The sequence below is a fragment of the Rosa chinensis genome, chromosome 2 (assembly GCF_002994745.2).
Source record: "Rosa chinensis cultivar Old Blush chromosome 2, RchiOBHm-V2, whole genome shotgun sequence".
NCBI lineage: Eukaryota > Viridiplantae > Streptophyta > Magnoliopsida > Rosales > Rosaceae > Rosa > Rosa chinensis.
In genome coordinates this window covers 15132613-15156505 of record NC_037089.1, presented here as the reverse complement: position 1 = coordinate 15156505, position 23893 = coordinate 15132613, and the positions used below count along the sequence as shown (strand labels likewise).

At 37.8% G+C, this 23893-nt stretch overlaps 4 protein-coding genes across 8 annotated transcripts; 1 reads left to right on the top strand and 3 right to left on the bottom strand.

The window, feature by feature from the left end:
• Positions 1–6: 6 nt before the first annotated feature.
• Positions 7–4643, bottom strand: LOC112186463. Of its 5 annotated transcripts, none has more exons than XM_040514585.1 (11): positions 4482–4643; positions 4297–4407; positions 4127–4192; positions 3965–4051; positions 3287–3877; positions 2378–2860; positions 2131–2192; positions 1941–2046; positions 1725–1804; positions 1176–1558; positions 7–1075 (listed from the first exon to the last, which is right to left on the bottom strand). In XM_040514585.1, exons 1-10 carry the CDS (start codon positions 4545–4547, stop codon positions 1216–1218), a joined length of 1995 nt encoding a protein of 664 aa, XP_040370519.1. In that variant the 5' UTR covers positions 4548–4643; the 3' UTR covers positions 7–1075; positions 1176–1215. The 5 variants fall into 5 exon arrangements, with proteins under 5 accessions (XP_040370519.1, XP_024180674.1, XP_024180672.1 ...); XM_024324906.2 differs by having other exon boundaries at positions 1401–1558; XM_024324904.2 differs by having other exon boundaries at positions 1235–1558; positions 4482–4642.
• Positions 4644–4681: 38 nt separating this feature from the next.
• LOC112186462 (pentatricopeptide repeat-containing protein At3g50420) lies at positions 4682–6970 on the top strand. The gene has a single exon (XM_024324903.2). It carries the CDS (start codon positions 4761–4763, stop codon positions 6879–6881), a length of 2121 nt encoding a protein of 706 aa, XP_024180671.1. The 5' UTR covers positions 4682–4760; the 3' UTR covers positions 6882–6970.
• Positions 6971–7099: 129 nt separating this feature from the next.
• Positions 7100–8959, bottom strand: LOC112186465 (salicylic acid-binding protein 2). The gene is made up of 3 exons (XM_024324909.2): positions 8501–8959; positions 7694–7825; positions 7100–7548 (listed from the first exon to the last, which is right to left on the bottom strand). Exons 1-3 carry the CDS (start codon positions 8870–8872, stop codon positions 7267–7269), a joined length of 786 nt encoding a protein of 261 aa, XP_024180677.1. The 5' UTR covers positions 8873–8959; the 3' UTR covers positions 7100–7266.
• Positions 8960–18345: 9386 nt separating this feature from the next.
• On the bottom strand, positions 18346–22876 carry LOC112186823 (nuclear pore complex protein NUP58). Its single transcript, XM_024325352.2, has 6 exons — positions 22336–22876; positions 21810–21924; positions 20694–21164; positions 19671–20166; positions 18935–18975; positions 18346–18744 (listed from the first exon to the last, which is right to left on the bottom strand). Exons 1-6 carry the CDS (start codon positions 22767–22769, stop codon positions 18706–18708), a joined length of 1596 nt encoding a protein of 531 aa, XP_024181120.1. The 5' UTR covers positions 22770–22876; the 3' UTR covers positions 18346–18705.
• Positions 22877–23893: the final 1017 nt, after the last annotated feature.

The following is a 23893-nucleotide window of genomic DNA, read 5'->3' as shown; positions in this document are numbered from 1 at the left end:
AAAAAAGAAAAAAAAAACTCAGCTTTGGCGGGTAGACTAATCATTCCTAGGTATAAAAGTCACCTTCTCCTACCGTTTCTAGTGAAAGTGATCCTAATGTCTCAGGTAGGACTAATCTTCGGTAGTGTTTCTCTCGTTTACATAAAGCTTGCACTGATCAAGATCTAGAAGCATCACCCGTGCACAAATCTATTATGTAATTCTAAGATTTCGTGAAACAGGGAAATGATCTGAACCCATGAACCTCTTTTCTTTCTCTAATATTATTTTCATGACAACAAGATCGCACTCCACTTGTCCTATCATAGATTTTACATTCTCCTTCCTTTGAACATCTCCAATAATTTAAAGGCACAGAGGTCTTCATGGTTCAATCAAACGAACTGCATTATTCTCTCTCGCAGATTCTACAGTCTAGTACATGAATTGCTACCGTACAATGCTTAAGTCGTTTGGAACCAAGTATAAATCTACGAGTATTCTCACTCATCCACTTGTTAATTCCTCCTTTATCCAATAGCAGGGAATTAAATTAACAAAGGACTTGCTGATCTTGCTCGGAAAGATAGAGCCAAAGAAAGTTAAACATGCGAAGGTGATGAGTCTCGGGGCCGACACTCCTTTATTTACACATCAAATAGAATAGTTCATATCTATGTTGTTTATGCAAAAGTTTAACAAAAAGAAAAACAGAGAATTTCATGAAAAAGGTTATAAAAGAAAAATAAGATGGATGGAAATCATAAAAAAAAAAATAAATAAAAAAGCAAATTAGAAAAGCTGGTAACAAAACTCTAGAAGGATCATGAAAGACGGAAATCTGTTATATCAGATTTAACGCCAAATAATTATCAACGTAAAACCTACTCCTTTTGACTCCCAGTTATGTGGAACTCTTCACATAAAACCTTTAGACTAGGCCTCACTGGTTGGCAGCATCTCCTTTTATGACTTTAACTTCAAAGGAATAAATGAGCTCTGCAAAACTTTATGCTGGGAAGTAATCCAAAGTCCCCACAACCTTGTACAAGTTTATTTTTCCTCCTCGAAACAGAGTTCCTGAAACCTCATTAAGCTGCAAGCAAGAGCAAGAAGTTCAGTTTGGATAGTTCACGTTCATTATTGTTTAAAATAACAATAAACTCCATAGCTCCACAGATTAGATTATATCATAAATTAGATTGGCTAATTGTTGACCGAGAAGCAAAATGGAACTCATTCCAAAGACACGCACCGGTTCAAAAGAGCATTAGGATTGTAGGGAAATAGATTCTTTTGGTGGAGACTTTCAATCGAATTTTTCAACGAAATTAAGCACTCTTTGGCTTTTTGGAAATTCTCTCGAGTGTGCTTGAAATCATATTTGTTTTCATCATCACATTCATCTTCAAGAAACAAACCTCCAGAGTCTTTCACTAGCGCAAACAAATCTGCTCCACAGAAACTCGACCCATTCAATGAAACTTTTCTTTTCTTGCAAGATGATCGATTTATAGCTTGTCCACTCGGTGGAAATTCCACAAATAAGCTCCATGAATCACACACTTTACGCAAGCACCTATAGAAGAATGCATTCAACACAAAGTCAGAGATACAATGACTGGCAATCAATTGCAATTCTCTAGAGTTAACTAAATTATTGTTCTAATACCAGCGAACTGCAGAATTGAAACAAACAAATAGTAGTGGAGTGCAAGAAGACTTTTTGTAACTTCATAATGTACCTTAAAAGATATTCTGCACAACTGATTCCAGTATCTTTTGAAATAAGGTAATCAAGAAGCACCTGATGGTCATAGCTTAACTACAGAATAGAAGAAAAAAAAATTCCATTTATCTTCCCTCCCCAAACGAAAAGTAAATACCAACAATTCAACAAAAAGATTATTGCAAGGTGGAAATGGGGGTAATTAGATGTACAAAACTGGCAGCATTTTTACCTCTACAAGAAATAGATGGAATAAGAGTACAGGATTGAAAAGATCTGAGACAAAGAAAAGCACATTGCCCTTTGAATCCTGAAATGATCCCCTTTCCTCTTCAAACCTGTATCAAATCCAAAAACTTGTTAGAAGGAAACAGTTACCATATATTTTACAAGATGGAAAAACTAGGATATTAATTCCGTACTGTTTCTCTGCAGGACAAGGTACACAAAGCAATTGCAAGAGCACTCTGAATAATACATCATCCTACAGTTGAAGATTAAGCCAAGAAATAAGGACATATGACTAAGAAAAATTGCAAATAGTATAGCAAACTTGTTGAAAAGATGATGCACACAGACAAACAAACATGGAAAGTAATCGGCTAAAAAGTTGGATACAGACATAATACAATTTCAAAACTATAGTGAATTCAGATGAGAATGGGGCACCTCTTTGATATATAGTTGGAGGAAGGATTTGGCAAAGTCTGCACATTTTTCAAAATACATTTCAAGGTCCACTAACATATCAGTTGGAAGATGTCCTTGAAGCCAGTTATTAAGCTCCAACAGTCCTTCCTTTCTTCCACAACACTGCAACTCTGCATTTGAGTCATAGTCCAAGCATAAATTCCAACTTGCACAAGCACATTTTCTGTTAGTGCCTCCATTTGAGTTAATCAAACTAAAAGAACACCTCAGAAAAAGGAACACAGCCTGTCTTTGCAGATGGCGAGAAGACAGACTATTTACTTCTGAATCAGAAACACTGGATAGAAATGGAGAGCCTTCCAAACAATCTTCCTGATTACACTCCAGGGTAGAAATGGGTTGCCGCAAAAGCTCTTCAAAGTAATAATGGATAAGTTGCAACCATGAAACAAGAATTGAGGATTCTGGACAAGTTTGGACAATGAGCCTGATCATTAGCACCTGCAGGATATGTTTTACAGTGTACTTGCAATCAATTCTATGGTAGTAATCACAAACACTCATAACACATAAGCAGGAGTCTAATATATTTGCACAAATATCTCATACTCCCAGGTAATTGTGAACAAACATGTCTCCAGTAAAATCACAGTATAAAAAATCTCACATTTTCAAAAGATGTAGGGAACTATTTTTTTTGTGTCTAGGTATTTCTCAACAGTCTCAACCCAAATCAATATATTATTAGCAGTGAAGTCTGCTACTTGGCCCTTTTGTAGCGGTAAATACTACTTTTGGAAAAACGACACTTTAAAAAGCTTCATGACATCAAACCATTTGTTCATTCTCAGAGTTTCTGCATAGCACCCAAACCAACGTACCTAAGATTCTATAACAATCAAAGAAAAGACTCAGGTTAACTCTTACCAATAACTTGTGTTTAAAGTATTGAGAGATGCAGTTGTTAGAGATAACACAATCCGCTTGCTCCCCAAGGCATAAACGTAAAAGCTTCGGTACAAGCTTGATGATTCTAGAAAACACTGGATGATGCTTGTCTAGAGATCCACCTGGAGCATCGACAACACCGCCTTGCTCGACCAAGGAACAGAGAAACTGAATCAAGTTTCCTAGAAACAAGGTTCTTTGGAATGAAACATCTGCCCTGGAGCATTTCAGAGCATCAGCATTTGGACCAACACGAATCTCATGCAATAAATCCCAAGGCACTGTTGAAAGAAAAGAATTAACAGCCTCAATGAACACTTCAACAAGTTCGTCATCATCCTCAGACTTCAAATACTTCAGTATATCACGTAGCACCCGAACAACACCAGCCGCTACAGACCAGTCACCATTTTTCACCTTAGGTTTTAGCACGAGAATTAAACTCAATGAACTAAAACAAAGATCACTAGCTCCAGTTGCCAAAGTCGATGTAGAACATGAAACTGCCGCAGTGATTGCCAAATCCATACAATCACACAACAAACGAATAAAGGCATCCCAGTGGCTTCCCTACAAAAACACATATAATCAACCATTAAACCTCACTAAAATGCCATACAAAACTGCTTGAAAAATGCAATAGAAACTGTAACATACCGAAGCCGCCACGAATTCGGAGACAGCAGCTAGAACATTGCAGGCCAGATGCTTCACATATTGACTCTCCACTGTTAGCAAAACAATCTGTTGGAAAAGCAACAAACTTTGATTTTCTTAAACCATGTGATTCATTCACTCAAAGTTAAAAAACAAACTTACCATGTGAGTTAAGATTTTACTCAGACACATACACTCATTCTCAAAATCCAATCCAATCACCACTCCCTGATCACGAACATTAACTCAATAAACTTCAAAGTTTGAACCTTTACACGGTTTTACCGCCAAGAAATGTACTTTTTACAGTTTCCAGATAGAAACTGACTCACATTATCAGAATCGGAATCAACTTCTCCAATCCAGAGCTTCACTTGCCGAAGAATCTGAGAGAGACTGACCAGAATTTCTCTCTCTTTCGCTACCGAAACGACATCTGGTTCCTGCAAAAGCCCCAGATTGAAAACCCTAAATTGAAAAGCCCCCAAATTGAAAACCCCAAATTGTGAAAACTCACTGTGTACGAACGGAGAGAATCGTCAATCAGACGGTGAAGCTTCGTCAGATTTGAATCGCTGCACATTTTGAATCGACGCTTCAGCTTCGAAAATTGAGAGTCTGAGATTTCAGAGACAACGAAACGGTGCGTTTAGGCTCAAGGTGACGCTTTCTGATATATATATATATATATATATATATATATATATATATATATATTGAAAATTATTCTACTTGGGAAAAACCAAGAGACTCATTTTTTTGGCGGGTAAAAGGGCGCCAAACGACGCCGTTTTATATGCCACCGTTGTGTGAACCCTCTCTAGTAGCGGCTTTAATACAAAAATGCACCGCCATAAACTCGCTCAGGGAAGCGCGTCGACTCCACGCGCTTCTCCTAACCACCACAACTATCGCCTCGCGTTCTGTGTTCCTGTACAACAATGTGCTATCTATGTATGCACGGTGCGGCTCCCTCGGAGATGCACGCAAGGTGTTCGAAGAAATGCCTCAAAGAAGTCTTGTTTCGTTCAATGCGCTGGCTGCAGCCTATTCCCGGAGTTCAGACACTGCTGGTTTGGCATTGACATTGCTAAAACCAATGGGAGTTGAATGTCTCATGCCAAATGTTTCGACTTTCACGAGTGTGATACAAGCCTCATGTACTCTTGAGGATTGGTTGGTTGGCTCTTTGGTTCATGCACAAGTTGTGAAATGCGGGTTCTTGAATGATGTGTATCTTCAGACAGCTCTGCTTGGGATGTATTCCAGCTGTGGGGATTTGGTATCTGCTAGCAGAGTTTTCGGGGGAATGGTTGATAGAGATGTTGTGGCTTGGAATTCGATGATTTTCGGGTATTTGAAGAATGGTAAGAACAAGGAAGGGCTTCGTTTGTTTGATGGTATGTTGAGGACTGGAGTTATTCCTACTCAGTTCACATATTCAATGGTTTTGAATGTGTGTAGCAGATTGAGATATTTGAATCTGGGGAAAATCATCCATGCCCGAGTCATAGTTTCAAGCACACAAGCTGATTTGGCTTTGGAGAATTCACTGCTTGATATGTATTGTAACTCTGGTGACACCCAAGCAGCTTTTAGTGTGTTTAATAAAATGGACAGCCCGGATTTGGTTTCATGGAACACAATGATTGCTGGGTATTCAGAAAATGAGGATGGGGAGAAGGCGATGAATTTGTTTGCCCGGTTGAAAAGATTGTGTTATCTTAAACCAGATGAATATACTTATGCAGCTATCATATCTGCAGCAGGTACATACCTTGCTACTGACTATGGTAAGCTTCTTCATGCTCAAGTCATAAAAGTAGGACTCGAGAAGAGTATATTTGTAGGAACTGCACTAGTGTCTATGTACTTCAAGAACAGCGAAACGGATAGTGCTCAAAAGGCATTTTATTCTATTTCTGAGAAGGATGTTATTCTCTGGACTGAGATGATCATGGGTTATTCGAGATTGGCTGATGGGGAGAGTGCAATTAAGTTCTTCAAAGAAATGTGCAAGGAAAGCCATAAGGTTGACAGCTTTGCTCTGAGTGGAGCTTTGAGTGCTTGTTCCGACCTGGCCATGTTAAAACAAGGTGAGATGATTCACTCGCAGGCCTTAAAAACAGGATTTGATGTTGAAATGTCTGTATGCGGGAGTCTGGTGGATATGTATGCAAAAAACGGTTGCCTTGAATCTGCTTATTGTATATTTTCCCAAGTTTTGGAGCCTGATTTGAAATGTTGGAACTCGATGCTTGGGGGATATAGTCAACATGGCATGGCAGAAGAAGCATTGAAGCTCTTTTTTGAGATCCAAAAACATGGTCTCGTACCAGACCAAGTAACATTTCTGTCTCTACTCTCAGCTTGCAACCACAGTGGGTTGGTTGAAGTAGGAAAGTTCTTGTGGAATTGTATGAAGGAGAATGGTATCCCACCTGGGCCTAAGCACTGCTCTTGCATGGTTAGTTTGTTAAGTCGAGCTCGACTACTGAATGAGGCAGAGGAACTTATTATCAAGTCACCATTTAATGAAGATAATCTTGAACTGTGGAGAACTTTGCTGAGCTCGTGCGTCATCCATAAGAACTTGGAGATAGGAGTTCATGCAGCAGAGCAGGTTCTAAAGGTTGATGCAGAAGACAGTGCAACACATATCTTGCTTTCAAATCTCTATGCTGCTGCCGGAAAATGGGATAAGGTTGTAGAAATAAGGAGAAAGATTAAAGAACTGACGTTAGAGAAGGATCCTGGGCTGAGCTGGATTGAGGATAAGAAGAATATTCAGGTATTCAGTTCTGGTGTTCAATCTAAGGAAGAGGTTGGTGAAGCCGAAGATGCACTGCATTGGCTACAAGGAAACATGGTAAGATCTCAAAGAGATGAACTTGATGAACCTATTTATACCACATAGGATGTTGAAAGAAATGTTCCTGAAAAATCTCTATATGGAATCAACATCTTATTAACTCCTAATTTTAGAATTGAACTCTTACATGCTTCTGTGCCTAGAAACAAACAATTTTGATTGCAGCATTATTTTACCCAACAGACGAGGGCCTTCATCCTAAGACAAGAATTGATATTTGTATGTTGCTCAAGGGGGTTCAACACAACTAGATGGAAAAGTGATTTTGACATAAATTGAAAACTTCGAAATTGAAATGAAGTCGCAATAGATGTTTATACAAATACAAGCACTCACATTGTTCATATTAACAAAAGAAAGAGCAAACTAGAACTTTCTAGGCTGCAATTTATTGTTCTAGCAATTAGCATAATTGTAGCTCACTGACATTTTAAGTGTACTTATGTGCTATCTCTAGAAGAGAATTGGAAAGTTCTTGTGGCTTTGAAAACATTGGCATATGATCAGCTCCCTTGATCTCCACCACATCTTTAACCCCACTATTTTGAATCATCCAATGCTGAAATTCCTTGGTTATTACCATGTCCTTCTCACAAACTGCATAAACTCTTGTAACCGATCCATAACCCTCATTTGAGAGGTTCTTCATCTTACACACTTGTTCACGAAAGAAGGAACTCTTCCTTACTAGACTCTTGGCGAGTTCAATATCCTTTGAACATGCAAAATGTAATTGCATCAGTTCAGAAAACTTGAATAAGACATACCATAAGTAAGAACCAACCTATTCGATTATCAAGAATCGTAGTCTGAGAAGAAACTTATGCTATTAGTGTGTGTTTTAGAGAGAAATATACCTCAATGGGGCTGAGTTGATAGAGACTTGTTGCCAAGAACTTGGGACCAAAATGAAATGAAGCAAAGGGTTCTTCTCCAAACTGTCCAAACTGGGTGTCCAACCATCTGTCTAATGGTAATTTTTGCATGAACTGTCCACGGAGAATAGAACAACCATATAGTTATCAAATTAAGAGCACTGTAATTTAGTAAAGTAAATAGCATCTAGATTCCACAATTATTATTTGCATTCAAATGATTTGACTCCCAAAAGCCAAAACCAAGTTGCTAACCTCCCAACTATTTAGCTATAGGACAAGAATTTGACTAGCAATAGGGACAAGAACTTGACTAGCAACAGGGACAAGTTCATACTAAACATTGGGGACAAAGTACTTGAATAACAACATGGACAATTCTAGACTAACCTGTCAACTACGTAGCTATACAGGAACTTGATGAGCAATAGGATAAGAGCTTGACTAGTACATCGCTAACAATATGGACTTGACTAACAGTTGGACAAAGACGGCTAAGAAGCTGAAAATGGCATGATTTCTTCAAGGAATAATCTGAATTGAAATGCAGTTAACATATAATCAAAGCATGATGTCGGATTTCGCGTACAATACCCAGTCTCGTATATTACAAACTATGCTTAATTGTATTAGCCGCAAAATAGTGATGGACCGGATCATACTTCGAATTCAGTATCTGATAATTTCACATCATAATCAGACGTTCAATCATCTTTCATAACATGTTATATTATCCGATATTCCGGTAATCTTGAATAAAGCTAAGTGAGTCTTGAAAGAACAACATACCTGATCTACAATATACCATGGGTGGTGTGTGGTATCTGGCAGAAAAGCAGCCAGGAAGACAGCGGCAGAAATTTTCTCAGGGAACTTCTCCATGGCAACAGACAAGTTCATGCCCCCAAGGCTGTGACCTACAAGGATCACCTTTTCTTGTGGACCAAGTGATCCGATAAACTGAAGCAAAGGCTCAGAGTACTCTTCTAGTGAATGAACATCTTCTAGGGACTTGGTGTCGATGCCTGAAGCTGCATTATCGAGGGCCGTGACCTTGTGACCAGCGGACTCCAGCCTCGGCTTGATTTTGTACCAACACCAAGCTCCATGGCCTGCACCATGGACTAGAACAAAGTGCTTCTGTGAGTTGGATGCTGACATTTTCTCTGTACTTGGTTGTAGAGCAGTTTCACTCCCTTGAATAGTTAAGAGCTTCAATAAGTAAAACAGGCTTAATAGGGAGGCCTGAACTCGTCAAGATATTCAGGAAGCTTCAATTGGCTCTTCCCACCCTTGTTTATCCTTATCCTTGACTTTTAATTTCCGCCGTCGGTTCAAAATCTAACGGTCTGAAGTCTTACACTTCAGCATCGGCCTATTAACTACTCTAACGTTGGGTAACGCCGTTTCTTATTCCTCATTTTTCCAATCTGCAATTTCATGATCCGCACATATGAAGTCAATTAGATGAGTGAGTTGAAATTTTCCAAGCCCAAAACCAAAGCTCTTACTTGTGGTTGTAGTGTTTGTAGAATAATTATTTTTTATCTTTAGAACAAGAAAGCACCATATACTTTTCCCATTTGCCATGGGTTTGTGTTTAAATGTTGAATTCCGGAAAGAGAACCCTTCAAATTCTCCATCATCATCATAGTCCTTGGGGTTTTTGACCCAAAGCACTAAAACAAGCAAAATCTCACTTACCCCAGCAACAGATTTGTATTCCCACTAACCTAAATTAAAGATAAATGACTATACTGCCCTCAATCTAATTAATGAATTACATGTCATGCCACTCTCTGATCTCTCTCTCTCTCTCTCTCTCTCTCTCTCTCTCTCTCTCTCTCTCTCTCTCTCTCTCTCTCTCTCTCTCTCTCTCTCTCTCTCTCTCTCTCTCTCTCTCTCTCTTCATATCGACTTCAGACCAAAAGTCGATGCTGGCGACCTCCTGCATCTCCTCCCTTCGCCTGAATCTACATCGCCACCTTCTTTGTCATCATCACCGGCTCGATCAGCGCCTCTGTCTCCTTCGACCATTCCCAGACCTACCAACTACAATCACCGATCTGAGGGTGTTCACTGATCATGGGCTCGGTCCCTCACCAAAGTCTGATATCCGGCTCGAGAAGGATCGTTGCTGCCTGTGGCCCTAACCTACTGGATCTGGAAGGCTTTTTTCTCAACCCGGTTGACGCGGTGGAGCTCCAGTCCAAGCTACCTAAAGACGACAAAGAACAACGCCTGAGTTGAAGGCGACGAAGAGAAATGCCGGAGTCGGAGCTCCGAAGTACCGTCGAGAAGAAACGTCCATCTCTTGGTGCCCAAATCAGTTTTTTTTTTTTTTTTTAAGTAATAGGGTAGAAGAAAAGAAAAAAAAAATTTGAATGTCTATTGGGGGGCAATAGACGTTTTGAATTGATGTAATATCTTTTTCTTTTATTTTTAATCAAAGTTTTATTTGTATAATTTTAAAAAGATTAGTTCCCATTCCGGTGACCGAATGTTTTATTGGTGAGCAATAGACATCTATTGGGGGGCAATAGAGGTCTATTACCTTTCAATTAGGGGGTAATAGACGTCTATTGAGGGGTAATAGATGTCTATTGAGGGACAATAGACTATTAGGGGGAATAGATGTCTATTGGGGGCAATAAACATTTTCGGTGACCTGTGAGATCTCCGACCACCTCTTTAGGGACCTCTGGCGAGGTTTTCAAAAAAGTCGGATGGGCGACGGCCAGTGACCGGAATCCGGCGACCAGATTTCGGTGAAAGTTGACCTGAATCCAGCGACTGGTGACTGGATTCTGGCGAAAGTTGGCTGGAACCCAGTGACCGATGACCGGATTCCGGCGGTAGGTGACCGGGCTCCGGCGAAGTCTCCTATGGTTTCTCTCTCTTCCATTTTCTCTCTCTCTCTGTAACATATGGGTGAGGGTAAAATGGTATTTAAAAATAAATAAATAAATAAAATAAAAAAACTTTATTGGGTATTAGGGAAGACTCCCTTATAGTGTTTTGGGTAAGGGAGAATTAAAAAAACTTAATGTGGTAAGTGGGAAAAAAATCTCTAGAAATGGGGTAAATAGACAAAAATATTGTTTGAATTATTGAACCAAAAGAATATGACCTTGGGCATTTGGAATTGGAGTTTCGTATTCTCCAATTTGGCTTGGCTTAGATGCGAAAGTGGGATTTGGAACCTAGGTATGGAGGACAAGCACACATGTTTTGATTTTCTGTTCGTCTGCTCAAATATTGAATTGAATCCATATATGGATTCAAAGAAATTCATATGGGTAGTCAATAATCAATTCTGCAATATATTTGACTGAGAAAGAAAAAAATTGCACAACAGAGAAAATTTGGAGAAGAAGGTTGATTGAAACTAGAAGTAGATGTGAGATAACTGAGGAAGCAAAGAATTTAAGCGTCGTTAACGAAGTTTTGTGTAATTAATACTCGGATGCTGAAGTGTAAGACTAAGGATCGTTAGATTTCGAATAGACGGCTGAGATTAAAAGACAAGGATAAACAAGAGTGGGAAGAGCCGAGGAGAGGATGTGGATCCAATCTGAAATAGAGAATATAATAAGATATAATCATTGAGCTTGTATGAATCTATATCGGGGTTTTCACTTGTGTTGCGTTTTTTTTTTTCGATGGGATCACTTGTGTCGCTTTTGAAGATGGTAGAATGATGTCTCCTTAGAAAAAGAATAAAAAGATGTAGAATGATTGAGCTCGACATAATAACTACCACAAGGAGTGAGTAAAGTTCAATTGCATCCTACTAATTCTAACATGTGTGTGTTTACAGTTTACACTATTTATTCCTCAATGTCTAAAACTCTAAGGCCACGTTTGGTTCGCGGAAAGTAAACATCAAGAAAGGAAACTTGTTCATTTCTTGCGTTTGAGATGCAAAACGAAATGAAATCATTTCCTGAATGAAGGGAAAATACGAGGGAAACTGGTTCCTTCTAAACTTCAAAGAAATCACTTTCCCCCCTTCTTTTCTTGCATTTATTACTCACAACATATTATTTTATTATATTATTTACAAACTTTTTAACAATTTTCCTAATAACTTTCCTTACGTTACCAAATATCGGAATGAAAAGTTCTTGAGAAATTTCATTTTCCTTTCCATGGGAAAGACAAATAAATTACTTTCATTTCAGTGAACCAAACAGGGCCTAAAAGCAATTAATAACTCATAAAACATCACGATAGTGGATCATATTGATTCTAAAAATCGAGTCTCATTTTCCAAGGTTTTTTGTACCTCCACCAGGTTTGCAAGTGTAGATATGTATTGTTACTTGCTATAGTGAGATTCTAATGAGGACCTTTTTTTTTTTATGAAGAGTACTACGTATTTGTTAGAGTGAGATTCTAATGATGACTCTTTTTTTTATGAAGACTCTATGATGACTTTGAAATCAACGATTATATAACTTGTGTATTGAAAAAATATTGTAATATTTCAACTAAAATTTAGACCATTCATCCATCCGTTGATTTAAAAATCCTCATTTTAAAACTCTCCACATATTGATCAAGCAAAGACCAAACTCATATTCAGCAAGAAATATAAAAGTTGTTGTAAATATATAATCTAAAAAAAAACACCTAGCGAACCCTAGAGTTCGAGACCAGCAACGGCGGAAGTCTCTCTCCACCTCAAGTAAAGTCGGCCTCGTTGTTGGCTTCTGAGCTCACCTTTCAACCGGCAAAGGAGTCGACATTCGTGGCTGGGTTTTTGGCAACGGTTTTGGGCTGTGGGTGGACCAGATCTCATAGGTCTTTGAGTGCTGTTGGCGGTCGAATTTTGAGGCCACTCCCTTTGTTTCCGGCCAGTTGCGTAGGGAGCGTGCTGTTGTAAGGGATTGCTCGATCCTTTGGTGGTCTCTGCTTGGATTTTTCTGCAGGATCTGATGTTGTGGTGGACCGGTCGGCCGCTGGACAAAAGGTCAGTAGAAGCAGCAGGTTGGCTAATGCGGGCTAGGGTGACGGCTTGGGTTTGGGCTTGGGCTTTCGAGCCTGGGCTTAAACTTGTCCTATTGGGCCCTACGTCTTAGTGATGATAGGTTTCTTTCAAGCCTGTGTGAGTTTGGTGAAGCTTCTATAAGTCTTCTATGACTTCTAGTTTCTTATTTGTACTACAATTGCGCGCCTGGCAAGTGAGGACTAGTTGAATGATTTCTTTTCCGTAGAAGGTGAGGTTTGATCATTCTTATATAGGCTTGCTAAACAGTGAGCGTCCCAGAGATTGTGATAGTTTGCTATAGCTTAGATAGGGCAGTCTGTTGCTTTGGCTTTCTTATGTAAGCTTTGTAAACTATATAGCCTTTTGGCTATTAATCTAATGAATTTCAACTTCTATTTCAAAAAAAATAAAAGTTGTTGTAAATATTATATATATGTGGTTATCCACATAAATACTCATTAGTTATATTCTTGTGATGTAAACCATATTCTTATATAAAGGGGTTTAATGAGAATGAATGACACACTTCTACCTCCTCATATGGCTTTCTCTATCTCTCTCTCTCTTGTTCTTAGATTATAACACGTTATCAGCATGTTTCGCTCTATTTTTTAAGCTTAATGACGATCCAACAGCATGATTTGTTGCTTTTAACAGATGCTTATGATCTATGAGTAAATATTTATATTAGGGTTTATTTAGACGGTTAATTCCTCAATCATAAGCACTAGTGACCTAGTGTGTCTATAATGTTTCTGTGTGAAAATACGGGAACTAAGTATGAAGCATGATGGAGAGAGAGAGAGAGAGAGAGAGAGAGAGAGAGTGAGTGACACAAGCATGTATAGTGGTTCACCTTGCCCATGAGGCAAGACTACGTCCACTTAGAAATTTCACAATGAGTGAGGCCAAGTGACCTTTGTAGTGATACAAGTGCGGGGATCATGGATCACATCCTCTTCTAACTAGGGGAGGACTCCCTTTTATAACTAAATGATGTCTCTTTCTATTCTATATTTCCAATGTGGGACACAATGCACATATTGCTCTTGAAGTCTTTTGGAGAGCATGGGAAGGTGGCCTCCCTGCTAGATACAGGTCAACCTGCACCATAGCGAGGTACCTCGGGTGTCTGTCTACCGGAGGCATGTCGTCGGCAAGAATAACTATGCCGCAGGGGCCACCTATGAGGTTGTTGCTTATGTTTGGCGTTATGTAAGTGGTATCAACATATATATATATATATATATATATATATTTGATATATGTTTATTTTTTTAAAAGGGGTTTGGAACGCAACCAAGTTAGGAGGCTTATCCCCACGCCTGACTTATTGTATTTAAAGAATGCATCGAGGGGGACATAGGGCCTTGACCTCGAGTCCAATTACAAAAATCCTCATAGAGGACATTCTGAATAATAACAGGAGCCTCCTCTAACCATACATCATTAAGATAGTTTGAACTAGCAAGATAAGCTAATCTATTAGCTACACCATTTGCTTCACGAAAGACATGAGAAATCTTAATTGTGTAAAGATGTCAAATATGACTTACAATCATCGATAATGCTCCCAACTTCAGATCGGTCTTCCAAATTTTGATTTAAAGCAGCAACTATCAGTGAGCAATATTTTCAAGTATAAAGTCATCCCACTCTTGGTATATAGCCAAGAGAAGGCCCATCCTACAAGCTTCTGCTTCCAATGAAAAGCATAGAGAACATGGGGAAAATAACACGCCATAGCTGCCATACATGTACCTCTGTCATCCTGTATCACAACACCAATGCCACCATCACCAAACTCGGGTCTGTAGCTTCCATCAATGTTGACCTTGAGTCTTCCTGTAGGGGGGTTTTCCCATTTTGCTTGTGGTCTTCGAACCTTGGTCTTTCCTAGTGGATGGACTTGTTGATATTCACCGAGAAATTTAGTTGCCCATCGTGCCGCAGTGTGGGCATTAAAGAAACTTCTTTTCCATACCAAGTTGTTCCGTTCTGTCCATATCACCCACAAGTAGACAAAGAATAAGCTACGTTGGTGCTCAGTGAAGATATTTGATATTTGTATACACAAATACTGTTTAATTGTTTATGGTGACGCTTGTGCATATTAATTATTTATACTTTACATGCTTAGTTGTTAATCATAAGTAACATGTGATTACTGGGCCTATATATTAATTGCAGAATGATGGGTTGCTTTACAAATCGTTTTCAATTATACATTTCAGTAATCCACAAAGCCTTCAATGGAGTACCATATATGGACGATCTCGTTAGATCAATCGAATCATCCATCACTCATTTGATTCGATATTTCAATTATTCATTGAAAGGAATTCGGGTCGGTATGTATAAAGAAATTTGTATTTAATCTGTTCAGAATAAAGAATGTGATTTGATAAATTAAAATATTAAATTCACCTAATTATGAGTATTGTAATCAAATGAGATCAAAACTATATATTTTTTTATCGGATTACATGAAGATTTAATATTCCTTCACTGATTGTTATACAATCACGATAGACTGAAATATCTTATTTCTTTATCTTTAATTTTATGTGGGCCTAAAGTCCCACTCATCTTTATGAGTATATATGAATCTTTTTTTTTTGTAATAAGGCAATAAAGGTACAGAAAACAGCAAACTAAACCCCCAGATCCCAAACAAGAGGGACTGGGAAAAGGAAACATCAAAGAGAAAACATGCTAGGGAGGAGGCCCAGCAGCATCAAAGAGTAAAATGCGCATTAGGGAAGGGGGAGGATTGGAGATCCAATCATCAGGACACACCCTACGCAAAGCCAACGAAGCAACCAAATCTACAGCACCGTTAGCCTTTCTACTGGCCCAATGCCAGTTCTTTGTTCACTCAACTTTTAGAACATAATGCTTCTAATTGTGAAGACTCAATACTTTGAGCAATATCTGAAGTTTGATGAGAGCTATGACCCTCCATCGTAATATTTATTTGGAGTATATATGATACCCATATGACCATTGTCTGTAACTGGAAACTTGAATATATTATTGAATATTGATCCACATTAAATAATCATATAAACCTCAAGATCATATGGATCTCCCAAAACCTTGTAATATCTATTTTAATAAAGGCTTGGATTTGAACATGGATATTCATTATTCAAAATAATGGTAAAGATATTTATTTTGCATATAATCCAATTATGGACATGATCCATTGAAATTGCCATATTTTTCAGAATTTATGCTTCTCAAAGTTATAGTAACAATTATCTCAAGATCGAGATCTGCATGTTGATGTCTCCAACTGAGCTCATATTATGTTACCTATACATATCAATACCGTTGCATATATCGGTGAAGATATTTCAAATTAATTTATGTAATCAACCATAGTATACACTGTATACTGTATCATGAACTGTAAGTTTCATTGAGCCAAATAAAATTATTTTGGCATGACCAATTGGGTCATTATTTTATCTACTATGTCACGTAGACTCACCTACATTGTTGTATAATACAACAATAATCGCAAACCTTGCTAATAATGAAATTATTAATTTATAGCAGATTTGCGAGTTGTCACTTTAATGAGGCAATCCTCCCGCCATTAGGAGGAGAAATATTGTTTATGAAAATGTGAATTGGATTGGAGTGAGATTTTATCCACCATTTCTCATTTTATTTTTTGAGAAAGAGGCTTGACCACTTGTGAGAATCAAAAAGGTAACAACCATGAACTATTTTCGACCTAAAAATTGGTTTGGGCTCGGCACCCACCAATGGATCTTCAATCTCATATTTTTATTAAGACGCATATTTTGCATATGGTCAAATCTGATAAAATAGGATACTAAGCCCAATGTTTTAAGATTTCTATAAGAGAAGATTATATAACGCTTTTCATAAGGTTATCTAAAGATCCATATTCTTTGATTAATTTGTCACGGAGAGACAATGTTTGCCTTAAAAGTGGCATGAGTACTCAATATCTAAAGCTTATTATAGTTAATGCATGAGTATACGAATGTGTGGTATCAAAAATTGATGATACATCTTATCTATAGTAGCTACTAATATCATCAAGGGTTGTACACTATACCACGTTTCGTTATGTCGACAAAAATATACTATTGGTCATATTGGAAAGAGGCAATTGCAATGAATTTGAATATTGTAAATGTGATGATATATTTGGACTTATCGATCCTAAAAATTACAAGAGGGTGCTTACTAAAGTTAATTGAAATCACTATGACACAAATCTCTTTATAAAGACATGAGATTATCATCCTTCTCCAAGCGACAAGTTCTATAAGTACAATGTTACATATACCTGTTATATTAACGAGAGGTACTTATGATAGGTTATCACGATATATTGTGAATATCTAAAAGGCACATTGCTAATCCCCAAATCTTATGTGTCATTATAAGCATATTTGATATCAAATCTTTCAAGGATTCATATTGGCCACATGGCAAATCCATGAATGAATGAAAGAGTTTGAAACTCGCTCATGGAATGAAAGAGTCTAAAGCTCACATATATTCATTCTATTATAGTCAAAGTGACTTATTGCCTCAATGAGTACTATGACAAAACTAAGATATCAAATTCAAGTTACATTGTAACATATTCTAACTTTCACGAAGTTATAAATTTATCTAGAGCTCCTACTGAGCCTATATGAAATTATCAAATGTACAAATTGATATGGCATAGTATGTCATGCTTAATTTTCAATGCTTGGAATATTGTATAAAGGTAATTAAATGTGCCAATTGTCATTACATTGTTATTCTATAGCTAATATATTTATCTATGAAGTTGAACATATGAAATTGTTTCTACTCTTATCTTGTGAGGTGAGATTTATTGAGAATATCATAGTTTTGTTGGTATTACTCTAACCCTTGCAGGAATGGAAATTTGTGATGAATCCATTTATGCAAAGCACACATGGTCTCACTTATATGATCGACACACCATATCCGCTATACATGGTACATGTATTTTGTCACAAACATGATTGAAGCTTACATCAATTAGGGGGGGAATCTCATCAAGGGGAGCATTCAAAATTATGCTACCTAAGACATATGCGCATTGCACTCTTTTTCTCCTTTGACCAAAATTGTTTTTATCTCACTGGGTTTATGTTACCCGATAAGGTTTTTAATGAGATAACATCAAGGGCATCCAACAACATATTATTCATTAGTGGACATCCAAGGGGGAGTGTTGTGTGTGTGTGTGTGTGTCCACTCCACTTAAATACCTATTAGTTATATTCTTATGATGTAAACCATACTCATATATAAAATGGTCTAATGAGAGTGAATAACGCACTTCTACTCCTTATATATTTAGTCTCTCAATTCTCTCTCTTATTCTTAGTTTATAACAAAAGCAATTTTAATATGTCATTTTAAAATATGGCAGAAGTGTGCAATTTCATCCTATACCAAATTTTCATTTTAGTCACTTACTGTCAATTTGTGCATATCAATCACCCTACTAGCAATAGTCGCTCATGAAGGTCATATCATCTGAACATAACACAATTTTTAATTTTTTATGAGTTCGATGTTACTTGTAAGTATCAGTACATGATTAGCAGTTTAGCACAAATGAACAATCAAGTTCTCGGACCAGCTATCAAAAGCTAAACCCATTGGAAAACTTTTGACATCTTTATTTGACGCTCCAGATGTTTCGACAAATGGACTACACTTTTTCTAGTGAACACATTCAAATAATCTGACCTAAATCCTATACTAATGTTACAGTGACATGGATGTTTCGACATCTCGTCGCAACATTACAATACACTATGCGCTGAAGAGGCGGTACAAGATTCGGTGGAAAACTCCGAAGATCAATTCAGCAAAAGAAGCTAAAGAGCAAAGACAATGCTCCTCGACACTTGAAAACACAGATACTTTCTGAAAATGACAGCAGTCTTCCAGATTTAGTGGCCTGAAACGGTGAAACCCACTGCAACTAACGTCGGCCAGACCGAGTTTTTGGCTTTGTTGATTTCTGCAATAGCATAAAGTGCATAGAGAAGATTATTCAGTACATGTACTGCACAGCATGTAAATTATAAAATTAGAGCCTTTAGAGCTGGTTAACAAATAGAAGCCCACATGTGTTTCTAAAGCAAATTTTAAGCCATTGGAAATAGCAATTAACTGAATTAAGTCACAGAGCTGAAAGAAAATTCACTCACCGTTGCAGCCCCAAAGCTAGACCCAAATGATGTTGCAGGACCTGGAAAATGTGGTGAAGAAGATAGTTAATAAGGCTATCTGAAAAGATTCAATATGCCAAAAGATATTACTAGCAGAATTAAGATCATCCTCTGGAAACTAGTTGCTAAACATAAAGATCTAAAATTTTAAATCTTATAACACTAAATATAACTGTGCTTCGTGAATTTACTGAATTATATCAAAGTTGGTGTATGACTTTGTAAATGATTTTCAAAGATCACCCACTGTCTATGGCATGTTAACAGAAACAACTAGAAAAAACCAGCCATTATCTGGCATGAAATTAATGGTTCATTTAGTAAAGTAAGCCATATAAATTCTATCGGGGAAACCACTAAATATTGCCAGTGTAAATTGCTAAGAACCATATAATGGTCGGTAATAAATCAACAATAACAACAAAGGAAACTGCTTCAACTAAATGCCATTCTAAATCACTTATCCAAACCACTCTGTTTTGTAAGCTTTGACCTGCCCCAGTAATGTCCTAATACAGTAACATTACAATTTACAATCTTGGGGACAATGTAAATGGTAGATATTTATAGCAGAAGACTTTTGCATGACTTCTAGCATTCCCCATGTGACACATTCAGTACACTTGAAGGCCTTAAACATACGTCCGGTCTCATATATGAAAAGCTATGAAGATTAAACTTTATTGATGTAACATTAACAAGAATGAGACCGTACCGGAAGCAAATGGAGTAGAAAATAATGAACCTCCCACAGGAGTAGTAGAACCCAAGGCCTGAGCAGTATTGCCTAGCTGAGAAGCAGTTGATGTCTGGGGCGTAGCAGATGATGGTCCAAAAAGAGAAGATACTGGAGCAGGAGTGGTTGGTGTTGCAAACAAAGATGAAGCCATGGAAGAAGAAGATGGAGCGGAAGGTGTACTGAAAAGTGAGAATGCACTCCCAGATGAAGCTGTTGTAGTAGCTGCAGATGTCTGTGGAGCCGTTGATGCCGCCTGACTTCCTGAGCTGGCCAATAATCCAGCCACTTGTGTTGATGGTTGTGAAATTGCAGGTAAATGCAAAGTTGGATGCACTCTCTTAGCAGCAGCTTCTTGCCTTGCTGTTTCCCGCCTATCAGCCTCAAGAAATGGGTCATTCCCATCCCCTAGGCGACGCTGGTTAGCAAGATAAGCTGCTTTCATGGATACAATGTACTGATGAATACTCTCCACCTAAGAAATGTATCATAACAAAATTAGCTATCATGCAGGTCACAAAACACTGCTCCATTCGTCTTCAGATATGCATTTAGTTGAGGGGAGAGATGGGAGGGAAAATCATACACACATTAAAATAAAGACACAAACATCATAGAAGCCATTAGCTTTTAGTTTATTTTATCATGAAATGACCAAATGATACTCATACAAGTCAAAATAACTCCACAAAATTAATATTGTTCCCAACTTTACATTGCATTATGAATAGGAAAAAAACAGAAAAAAAAAATCTATATAAAAATAAAATAAAAACTCTTTTCATCTAGGTCATGCAAATCCGCTTTCTCTAAAGATAAGCAAGAGGTATGAAAACTGGTTGTTTACAGCAAGTTAAAAACACTATGTAATTATAGCAGCATCTTTGTCATACATAGGGCAACAAAATACACATTTTGGTTGATAAAAGCCAAGGAAATATAATCTACTGCATAACTGTATGATGAGCGTTAACTAAACACAAAAGATTTTCTTTCATTTACCTTAGCAGCCACGTGAACAAAAAAGTCATGCACATTTGACATGACTTTTGGGAGAGATTGCAACAATGAGGATCCATCATTGGAAGAGTTCCTCTCTGAATTTAAAAGGAGCTGCTCTATTTCTTCAATCCATTGGCGGCACTCACCAAGATACTTCTCAAATCTTGCAATTGTGTGCTGTAAGAAGGGGGATGGTTTCCTTGGAACTCCATTATAGAAGTCAAAAACTGGAACTATAGAAGTAGTTGTTGGTTGACTAGTTGAGCCTGGTGTTTCTGTTGCTCCAGGAGCCTGTGACGCTGCAGTGCCATTTGAAGTACCTCCTGCATTTGGACGAAGAAACCTTGGACGTAGCATCATGAAAGAACGTACAGCAACCTCACTGTTCCGTAACATCTCTTTCACGGTAGCCATCAGCTCCTGCAGCAGAGCTTTCTGTCGGTCCATGGCAGTACCAATTCCCCCAAGCTCCTGCATGGAGTTCAAAAATTTTGTAACTGAATTGTACATTCACAATTAGCAAAAACATGTAGCACAGACAAGCACCAGATATTTTTCTTTTATTCTCATGATCACATTGTTAAGTTTCCTCTCAATCTGATCAATTTAAAGACTGCATCAAATAAAAAAAGAGAAAAGTTCAAGGCTACTGAATTGTCTAGTGACACAATTTTACAAAAGTCAAACTCCCGTACATAATATATAGGCATAGAATCTACTTATAAATAGGTCAGAGCCCAGAGGTATGAAGATTCAAGTCTAAGATTTCACTAGTTGAAACTATAAGTAAAGAGCTCTTTTCCTGCTTTCATGTGAAAACTAATGATACAATGTGATACGTTCTTCAACAACCAGTCGACCAATCAAGCACTAGGAAACTGACTCCATGAAGCATTTTCACATTCTCGCTAATTATTTTAGTATATTCTATAACATGCAAAATTCAGAGGACGTGTAGCCATGCACTTGGCCAAGCCCCCAGACACAAGAGTCCAACACAGTATAAGACACACAGTGTATAGTACAAAAAGCAGTATCATAATACCAAGATTACACACAGAAAAACATCAGTGATAACAGATCCCAATTATCCAGAAGACCAATACAAAAGCCAACCTGAATGATACGACTTGCATCCTGCTCAAACCCATCATTGGAAACTGAAGAATCGTAGAGACGACTAGACTGATCCAGCCTTTGGCTCTCATCCCTGTACCCCAGTATGCGCTCCCTACATCCAAACAGCAGTTAAGCAACTTAATACCCATAAACACAAAACTCAGCTCAGCTCGCAATCATAAGAGCCAAAAAGTAAACTCAGTACTGTAAACCAGTTATATCCAAGAATAAATCTTTAACCTAAAGAAAACAGATTATACAACATCCTACAGAATTCAATATCAATTGGACGGAAGCCAGTTTTCAAACCCTAATTAACACCCAAAATGCAGCAATCAGTCAAAATCTTGATCTTGCCTACCTACATTTAGTCAAACAACCATGCCGAACACCCTAAAATTCACAATTGGCAAATCAAGAAAGTAAAATACTCGCAAATCTTGCTCTTCTCCACCTACATTCTACTCAACCAACCCTAATCAATACCCTAAACCCTAAATTCGAAAGCTACGAGAAACCATACTCAATCTGGAGCAGAATCTTCTGCGAATCGGGGTGTAAATCGGCCCACTTGGTGCCGTAACTCGCCGGAGTCTTGTCATTAGTAAACAAAAACAACTGCTGCTGCTGTTGCTGCTGCTGCTGCGGCGGCGGCTGAAATTGAAGCGGCGACTGAGACTGAAACTGCTGCGGCTGAAACGGCGACTGTTGCTGTTGCTGCTGCTGCTGCTGCTGGGGTTGCGAGAACAAGGAAGTGCTTTGCTGAAAAGGACTCGGGGACTGCTGATTTTGCTGGAAAAGGCTCGGGGATTGCTGGAAGGGGTTTGGGGATTGCTGGGTTTGCTGAAAGGGGTTTGGGGATTGTTGGGTTTGGAAGAGGCTTGGGGTTTGGAAGAGGGAGGATTGTGGCTGCGGCGTTTGCTGCGGTTGCGCCGATGAGAAGAGGGAGAACGACATTGGGGATTTTGGGGTTCGGAAATTGAAAAACCCCTCTGTTTAAAACCCTAGAGAGAGGGGGGGAAGTGAAAGACCCGCCACTTTGTTCATTCTGGGACTGAAAATTTTAGGTGGGGGGGTCTTATTTTGCGTTAAAATGGAGCTGCGGAAACTACAGCGCGTTTTGAGAAGATTAAGCGACAGGTCGTTTAATTATGGACGTGGAAATTAAAATTAATATTTTTTTTTTTATTTAAAGTTTTTTGTTCAAAGGGTCGATCAATGTTCGGCAACAAACAAGAACAGAAGATTTGCCCATAGAGTTGGGGCAAACATATAGAAATATGTCAAATACAAATCATCAAATTAGAAAGAAAGGGGAGGTGTATCAAAGCAATTACACTCATACTCAATAGAATAATTGAACTTAATAAAGTTATCAACATCCATATTTTTATGTTATGCAACTATGTAACGGATGTCAAAATCTTTCAAAAATAGAAGAAGACTAATAACAGCACTGAGGTGATGGTTGAATGCCTATGTATTCTTCATCGAAGTAACAAGAACTACCAAATTCATTTTCAAAGTTAGGCAAATTACGAATTTTTTTCACAATTAAATGACAAAATTATATACGACTCAGTCTCTCGTTTTTTAAATAAAATAAATTCTTTAAACTTTTCAAATTTATTTTATGAACTTCTTTAACATGATTATTTTTTCATTTCCCGGTTGTTTAATTTCAATTTAATATATTCTCAGTTAAGAAACTCACATATTCAATTCCTCATACGTCCCTCATACATCCATGCATCAATTTTTCACAAAATTTTCATTTTCACTAGTGAATATAAGCTTGAAAATAATTTGTGTATAACTAGTACAAGTGTAAAATAAATGACAAAGGAAATATGGGTCTAAAAAAGTAACAAAATTCAAAAAAAAAAATATATATATATATATATATATTTTGAAAGGATTTGATGTTATTAGATATCAAAGCCATGAAAACAGGCCAAAGTCTAACATGCATTTACATAAGAATCCGGCGAAACCGAATAACCTATCTAAGCCAATACTAAGCTCATTAGAGTCTAAAGGGACGCTCGCCGGAAAGCAAGTCTACAATGAGCAAGAACAAT

Bases quoted from the DNA above. Each gene is read 5' to 3' on its own strand.
- LOC112186823 (XM_024325352.2), bottom strand. From the start codon at position 22,769: ATGTCGTTCTCCCTCTTCTCATCGGCGCAACCGCAGCAAACGCCGCAG. The intron at 20,167-20,693 runs GTAAATGAAAGA...TACATTTCTTAG, and splicing joins TTGTTCACGTGGCTGCTAAG to GTGGAGAGTATTCATCAGTA. The intron at 18,745-18,934 runs GTGAGTGAATTT...ATGCTATTGCAG, and splicing joins CTAGCTTTGGGGCTGCAACG to AAATCAACAAAGCCAAAAAC.
- LOC112186465 (XM_024324909.2), bottom strand. From the start codon at position 8,872: ATGTCAGCATCCAACTCACAGAAGCACTTTGTTCTAGTCCATGGTGCA. The intron at 7,826-8,500 runs GTATGTTGTTCT...CTCCGTGGACAG, and splicing joins CATGGTATATTGTAGATCAG to TTCATGCAAAAATTACCATT. The intron at 7,549-7,693 runs GTATATTTCTCT...GCATGTTCAAAG, and splicing joins ATCAACTCAGCCCCATTGAG to GATATTGAACTCGCCAAGAG.
- LOC112186462 (XM_024324903.2), top strand. From the start codon at position 4,761: ATGCCACCGTTGTGTGAACCCTCTCTAGTAGCGGCTTTAATACAAAAA.
- LOC112186463 (XM_024324904.2), bottom strand. From the start codon at position 4,547: ATGTGCAGCGATTCAAATCTGACGAAGCTTCACCGTCTGATTGACGAT. The intron at 2,193-2,377 runs GTGCCCCATTCT...CTTCAACTGTAG, and splicing joins TCCAACTATATATCAAAGAG to GATGATGTATTATTCAGAGT. The intron at 1,805-1,940 runs GTAAAAATGCTG...TCTATTCTGTAG, and splicing joins TCCATCTATTTCTTGTAGAG to TTAAGCTATGACCATCAGGT.